Source organism: Bidens hawaiensis, unplaced genomic scaffold (assembly GCF_021521415.1).
Source record: "Bidens hawaiensis isolate Kalapana, Puna unplaced genomic scaffold, B.hawaiensis_p1.1 tig00009774_1, whole genome shotgun sequence".
NCBI lineage: Eukaryota > Viridiplantae > Streptophyta > Magnoliopsida > Asterales > Asteraceae > Bidens > Bidens hawaiensis.
In genome coordinates this window covers 491,933-499,917 of record NW_027491730.1, presented here as the reverse complement: position 1 = coordinate 499,917, position 7,985 = coordinate 491,933, and the positions used below count along the sequence as shown (strand labels likewise).

Here is a 7,985-nt window from a genome sequence, read left to right as displayed (position 1 = left end):
AAAAGGCTAATTCTTGTTTTACATTGAGAAAGTATTCTTACTTTTGATCCAACTTATGGATCCTTGTGAATACTTTATACAACTTTAAAATTTTGGTATATTTGATGTTTACTCATGTTAGTGCAGAATGATATGGATTGCATTTATATATCAAACAAATCTTCAAAAAGAACCAAAAGTTGTATACTGTTTTTGTAATTTAAACTAGTTTTTACATGTGGGGTTTCTTATTAGTTTTAAAGTTAACGAATTCCTTGTCGTTAGCTATAGAGGGTGTTTGATATTGCGTTTTTAAAAAATGATTACATGATATGGAATAATCATAGTCATGAAATTGTACAGGATAGTGTTTTGTTGTTTAAAGATTTGATTAGGGGTGTGCATTGGTTGTTTTGACCTCAAACCGAATCAATAACCAAATAGTAAGTTCTTGGCCTTTTGAAAACCGTTTGATTAAGGTTTTGGTTTCTCAGTGGGTTCGTTTTTGGTTCCGGTTTTTTCAGTTTTGTCATTTGGGCTTGAAATCTTTGGATCAAAAAATAAACCGAATAACAAAATTGGGCCGGAAAGTCCTTTCTTTTTTGAATTATGAGTAACGGAGTATTACACATTTGACCACAAAATATTTGGGATACACCATTTATTGTTCTTTTTATAAACATTAAAATAAAAATACTAATTTTAGCCTGTAAATTCAATAACAAAGTTAGTTTTTTCGGTTCTTAAGGGTTCGGTTTGATTATAAAAGCCAATTCGGTTTTTACGTTTCAGTTAGGTTTTTCAATTTTCTTTACATACAAAATCGAAACCGAACTAAAAGTTCAGTGTTTGGTAAAACATAAAAACCAACCATTGGTTTTGGGCTGGGTTTGGTTATGTTGGTTATATTGGTTACGGATAAGATATCTTGGTTTCATGCACACCCCTCGGGTTAAGGTTTTCGAGTATTTAAATACATTCTTATTATTCAAAAATTTACACCAACCCCTAAACATTTATATACTCAACATTAGTTTATCTGAGTAACTTTCATTATATCCAAACACAATAATCACATGATCATGTTCTTAACACAATGCCACACACACTCCCATCATTTCAACACTTTCTTGATATAAATGTCACATTATTTATCTTCATCATTTTCAGGTTGAACAAGAAATATCCACTGAACCATCAAATACAAAAAACTGGAAAAAACAAAACTTGTTTCTTGAAATACCATCAAGAACATCAGCATCACAACCATCTTCATCTCAAGAATCCGTTCAAATCAAGATCGCCTCAACACCGACTCCAACTCCTAGAAGAGTAAACTTTAATCTAAACCAAAGCCCGCCGTTGATGACTGCAAATGCAGCAGCTTCTGCTAGCTGTTCAACAAGAACCAAATCTTTAATGAAAAGTTTACTGCCAAAACTGAACTTTATGAACAGGAATACGGTTCCAGATACCGAAAGGAATGATGGTAATGTGATCCCAGCAGCCTCGATCCCGAGATCATGGTCACTTACTAAAATGTTTGCCCCTCAGAGGACATCTTCTTTGCCGGTTACTCCCATTGCACAATCGGATCAAGAATCTGTACTTGGAAACTCGGGTGGTTCACTTAATTTGGAGGTATGTAATATGTTATAGACTAATAAGGAGGCTGCATGGGTTGGTTTCGGTTTTAGACACAAATCAAACCAAAAACCGAAAATTCGGTTTTAGACACAATAAGTAATCATTACTAACATGTTAACTGTTTCATGTGTAGACTAAAGTCCAAGGACATATAGCCCGATCACTTTCGGTCCCGGTCCTAAATGAAGACACAAGCATCAAGCGAATGGATTCCTTTTTCCGCGTGATTCCTTCAACTCCACGAGTTAAAGATCCTGATACCGTTACACCAACCCCTTCTCCAACTCATGACACGGGTAATTAAATAAGGGAACATCATGAATATCAACATTTTGACCTGTCGTTTTGCAAAAACAGACATTGACTTTTAGCCCTATAGAAGTTAGGCACATCCAAAGCCAATCAATCAGGCAACGCCAAATAAGCACCGACGAATAAAGTGGCTAACCTTGAAAAGTGATAACAACCGATTAAATCAATACATGTGTAAAGAATGGCTAAAACTTGGCCAGCTTTTACATGTGCATTGATATGATTGGTCGTTTTCGTGGGCCCGTAGTACTTTTCAAGGTTTATTGTGTTACCTGAAAACTAGCCTTGTTAGCTGGTTGTACTTACTTGGCGTTGCGTGATTAGTTGGTTTTAAATATTTCTATTTTTAAAAGGCTAAAAGTCTATGCCGGTTTCTTTAAAAAAAAAAGATGAGTTAATATGCCTCTTTTGATGATTTTCCCATCAAATAATTAGTACATCTTGAACCTCTAGTCATATTTACATATATAACACGATTTATATAATTTATGTGAACAAATGTCTATTATTATTTAGATACCAAAGAAGGTGATGGTGAAGACATACCCGAAGAAGAAGCTGTTTGCAGGATATGTATGGTTGAATTATGCGAAGGCGGTGAAACTCTAAAAATGAAATGCAGTTGCAAAGGGGAGCTCGCGTTAGCACATAAAGACTGTGCGGTTAAATGGTTTAGTATCAAAGGTAACAAGACATGTGATGTGTGTCATCAAGACGTGCAGAACTTGCCCGTTACACTTTTAAAGATACACAGCTGCGTTAGAAACCGAAGTGTTGGTGCAAGTAGATCTAGCCCCATGGAAGTAACCGGATACGGGTAAGTTAGTTACATTATTCGGATTGCCACTTTTTACCTTTTTTTTTAATTTGGTTTTTTGAATTGTGCAGTGATGTTTATAGGGTGTGGCAAGAAGTACCGATTCTTGTTATTGTTAGCATGTTGGCTTACTTCTGTTTCATTGAGCAGCTTCTGGTGAGACTCTTAAGAAAGCTGGTCATCTGTGTTCAAACGAGTCGAGCCCTAGGCAGGGTCGGCTTGCCTTGTGGCTCGCTCATTAGCTGGCTTGTTGGCTTGTTTAAAAATTTTAAAAAGTTAATATTTACAAGTGGTCTTCACAAGTTTTCAAGTATCTTAGTGGTTTTATATGAAAAACGAGCTCGTTAAGATACACGAGCAGACTTTAGGCTCATGCTTTTGACAAGCCAAAACCAAACTCGACATTTCAACTCATTAAGATAAACAAGTTGATCCAAGCCAGCTACATGATAGTCAATATAGAATCTTAACAAAATCACATTTCGTATGAAGGTTGGGAACATGGGTACGAGTGCAATCGCGCTCTCTCTTCCATTTTCGTGTGTTTTGGGCCTTCTTTCATCCATGACCTCTTCAACCATGGGTAAGGAGTCAATCTTTGGTGTTCATATTTTAGCTTCACCACTCTATTACATATTTTTATAAGGTTCTGATATCTTTACAGTGGGAAGAAGATTTGTGTGGCTATATGCATCAATTCAGTTCGCGTTTGTTGTTATATTCGCGCATATTTTCTACTCTGTGGTAAGCAACCTACAAAGTTCATCCATTTCTTTCAAACTCACATGAAAACACACTCATTGTGTAATGCTTTAATTAGTGGTGTTAATCGTGTCAGAGGTTAATGTGTTGAAATATTTAACCCAAACACGACCCATATTTTTGTTAGTGTAAATTACATGAATCCTAACCAGCACAAACTTAAAATTGTGTAACCTGAAAACAACCCGTTTAACCCATTTTTCTAAACGTATCAAACGGGTTGGCGGGTAATAATCAAGCTTTATAACATGTTGATCGGGTTGGTGGGTTGTAAAACATCGGTAAAATGGGTCATGAACGGGTTAGTGGGCCGACTTGTTTGACTAAATAGGTCAACCCGAACATGACTAGTTAAATTAAACAAGTCAACCTGAACACGACCCGTTTTTTTGAATAAGTCAACCTTAAAACGGCCCGTTTAATTAAATAGGTCAACTGGACACGGCCTGCTTAGCTAAACATGTCAACCGAACACGACCCGTTTAATTAAACATATTAACCAAACACGACCCTTGTAATTAAACAGATCAACCCAAACCCGAACCGTTTCTAAATGAGTTAAACACGCAAACCAAAACCTGATTATTTTCGTGACGTGTTCGGGTTGTATCAAAAATTGCCACCCGTTAGCTAACCAGGTTGACAGGTTAACCCATTTAAATAAATATGTTAAACATGTCAACCCGTTTAAGTAAACAGGCCAACCCAAAACCTGATTATTTCCGTGTTGTTTTTGGGTCGTGTTTCGGGCTGTGTCAAAAGATTCCACCCCTAACTGTGTAACAGTCTTTTAAATGGCGTTTTCAGGTTCATGTGCAGCCCGTTTTGTCGATTCTTCTAGCAACATTTGCAGGGTGTGGGGTTGCAATGTGCGGTAGCTCCATTATTGTTGAGATTATTAGATTAAAACGACGATGGTGGCCTGACAGTGACATGTCCGATCAGCAAATGAATTCCCAGATTGTTTTACGGCCGCCACCAAGACGGGCCCAAACTGCATCCTCACCATCTTTTGATGTTCCTCCACAGAGGACTGAAACTGAAGATACAGAAGCCGAGAGAAGTAGGTAAGTTTGATATCAAGGAAAGATGATAATGCGATGATCCTGCAGCTTTTGTTGAGATAAGAATGTAGTGCCAAAATTCATTTAGATTTGTATATTGATGAAAAATATCAAAAAGTTTCATCAAAATTTAATTTATTAATGTATTGTGTTTGTTATCTATACTCGTTCGAATCAAATTAATAACAGATGCATCGACTTGAGATGCATGAATTTATAGTATGCATCTGCTTTAACTTGCATATTAGACTTTATTTCAATTGGTTAAAGCTAAAAAGTCATGACATACGTGAAGCAGCACTCATGTGCTCGGTGCTCACATTTCATCTGGGTATCACGTACATACAACTGATACAGTTATGTGACATGAACTCGTGTAGTGACCGTTTTCATCATTAAATACATTCAAGAGGGAAGTTATGCATTTGTGGGTTTATTCATGATAATGATCCAAACATATTGAAGATGTTTAAAATCATAAGATCAAGTGATCAACTGTTATACATGGTTGGTTTGTGACGTTGAGATTCTCAACTTATTATAATTCGAGAGTATGTCTACTTTTGACACAAACAAATGGTCGCGTTTGCGTCTAGCACTTAGCAAATGGGTGTTATGAAATGAACCGGCTGACTTTAAAGATCAGTGCCCAAACTTTATCATCAAATTACAGTCATTTAAACATTGTATTGTATTATAAATAATGAATAACAGTATTCGTCGAGAGAATTTATCTTCGCTTAATTTTAGTTGTCAATACAATGTATCCCTTTTTTTATTTATTTGTAATACAACTCAAACTTATGTCAATTATAATGGGTGCATACCTTTTTAGCATCCGAAATGTATAATAAACATGGTTTTTGTATCATACAAAAGATGCAATGTATATTGACGCGGACAAAAGAAGATACATGATCAGATGTTTGCATCACAAGACTAAAAAATGAAACTGTTCTAACATTGTTGTATATCGCAATTCTTTTAACATTGACACTAACATACATTTAATGGAATTGTTTTTAACATTTTCCATATAACATACAAGATTCTTGTTTAACTAAAGCCAATATTTCTGTATATAAACTTATTATACATGTTTCTCACTACAACACACAAGGGAAACCACCTAGTTGTTAACATTTTACTTGACTTAAAAGTATAATTGAACTTGCTAACTAGAATTCGTTTGGATCACTCCCGTCTAATTGAACAATCATTTCCAATAACCGAACAAATCAAACTGTGCATAACCAAAACAATCGCTTATAAAAATCTAAAAACCTTAACAACAATTATCTAGGTAGTCAAAACTGATTCAGACATTCATGCAAACTCCAACAAGTTTTCAGTTTAAACAAGCATGAGTTCAGACATGCCTGGATGCAAAAATTTATTTTGTTTTGGAAAGATAGAATGACAGAACCTGTCAACTGATGAGATGAATGAAACATGCAAAACCAGAAAAGCAAATTAGAGGAATGAAGCATTGATTTTAATGCCTAATTCACAATTTTTTATGTTATCATTATGTCTTTCTTGTTCATAGCTAGCGTTTTTCCTGTGCCTCGAGTGCACTAGCATCTTCAACTACTACAAATTTTAGACTGTAACAAAACCATACTCAACACTAGGTGTAACTGCAAAGGTTTGAGTTCTAGTAATCTTTGTTTATAACCATTCGCAACTAGAATGATCACAATGTATGCAGTGTCATTCACTACTTAGAATAAAGAATTGCATAATTACATGAACGTTGATCCGTGGTGTGAAAAAAGCGTCTAACCTAGCTAAAATTAACAAAACAGACATCTAACCTAGCTAGAAATGTTAACAGAATAGATTTAGCTTATATGCGATAACAGATGCAGACTACGAGTTGTGTAAAAGAAGAGAAAACTACCCACATCCTTGAAAGTTGGAGGTGTAGATGTAAACAAGGCTGCAAAGACAACCGTCGACAAAAAGAGCGGAACTAGAGAAACGTCTAATCTAAACTACTAGATTAGTCAATCTATTCACGTTAGACAATTCTCCAATTCCTTCCCACTGTCCACGATTGCACTTTGCACAACCTGCTCCACACCAATAACATAAATTTCATGGACGTTGAAAGTTCCTTAATCTCTTACAAACCTCGCCGTAGAAACAAGTTCTCACATTAGAAAGAGAACGTATTCGAACACCTCACATTAGAAGTGGTCTAAACTTGTAGCAAATGTTCTAATTTCTAAACCGCTTATTGTTCAGTATTCTAACTAATCAATTACACTTAATTCACAACAATTCAATCAACTAAATGTCTAAATCACATTCAACGCGATTAAAAATATTCAAAAATAAAATCATCATTCAACGAGATTAAACCGAGTAACTTAACCAAACATCTCCAAAAACAAATAACAATCCTGACAAAACCGGAAACTCAAAACCTACATAAAATAAAACTTACTCGACCGAACCGATTCGATCAATCAATCCGTCGGAACCTCAACATCACCATCAGCTATCTCCTGCTGCAAATCCTTAGGGTCCTTCCCATCGACCGTACACCCAACCGAAACACACGTTCCCAATATCTCCTTCACAGTCCCCTGCAACTCCTTAGCCATAGACCTACCTCTCATCACCTTAGCAATCTCAATGACGTCATCAAGCGATATGTTTCCACTATGCTTAATATTCTTCACCTTCTTCCTATCACGCTCCGGCTCCTTCAACGCTTTAATAACCAACGCGGCGGCGGACGGGACGACGGAGACTTTGGCCTGACGGTTCTGGACGGTGAGCTTGACGGTGACACGTAAGCCTTTCCAGTCCTTGGCGGTTTCTTTCGCGATGTCTTCTCCGATCTTCTTTGGTGACAGACCGAGTGGGCCGATTTTAGGAGCGAGTGAACTCGCGGCGCCGACTTCGCCTCCGGTGACTCGGACGTACACTTCGACTACCTGCGATGGATCGAACTTTGGAGGCATGGTTGGTTATTGGAGGCTAGGGTTTACTGAAAGTGTGAGATGATTGAAGAGATGAAGAAGCTTATGCTAGGGTTTTACAAAGTTTGCCCCTGGGCTTTTAGCCCATCATGGTGGTTTATTTTGTTTGGAAGAAGGCCCATCACTTAATTACTTTAAATCTTTAAATTAAGGGGGTGTTTGGGATTCCTTATTTACATCAACTTATAACTTATAAACTTTTTGAAAAAGTTAATAATGTGTAAGAGGTGTTTGGCAAACCATAAGGACTTATGGTTTTTAACTTATGGTCAAGGCAAAATAAGAGGGTTTTGAAAAATTATGATTATCTAACTTATTAACTTAAAGGGTATAATATTCCCAAACACTCCTTAAAAAAACAACTTATTAACATAACTTAATCCAAACACTTTTATACAAACTCCTACTCAA

At 36.4% G+C, this 7,985-nt stretch overlaps 1 protein-coding gene and 1 pseudogene across 1 annotated transcript; one reads left to right on the top strand and one right to left on the bottom strand.

The window, feature by feature from the left end:
* Positions 1 to 1,131: 1,131 nt before the first annotated feature.
* Positions 1,132 to 4,777, top strand: LOC143533540 (uncharacterized; the record flags this gene model as incomplete). The annotated part of the gene is made up of 7 exons (XM_077028295.1): positions 1,132 to 1,620; positions 1,760 to 1,922; positions 2,455 to 2,755; positions 2,827 to 2,911; positions 3,248 to 3,338; positions 3,420 to 3,499; positions 4,325 to 4,777. Coding segments are annotated over 7 exons (1,473 nt in total), but the record flags the coding sequence as incomplete, so codon positions are not given.
* A 2,259-nt stretch (positions 4,778 to 7,036) lies between these two features.
* LOC143533493 (large ribosomal subunit protein uL11 pseudogene) lies at positions 7,037 to 7,590 on the bottom strand (annotated as a pseudogene).
* Between the last annotated feature and the right edge of the window lie 395 nt (positions 7,591 to 7,985).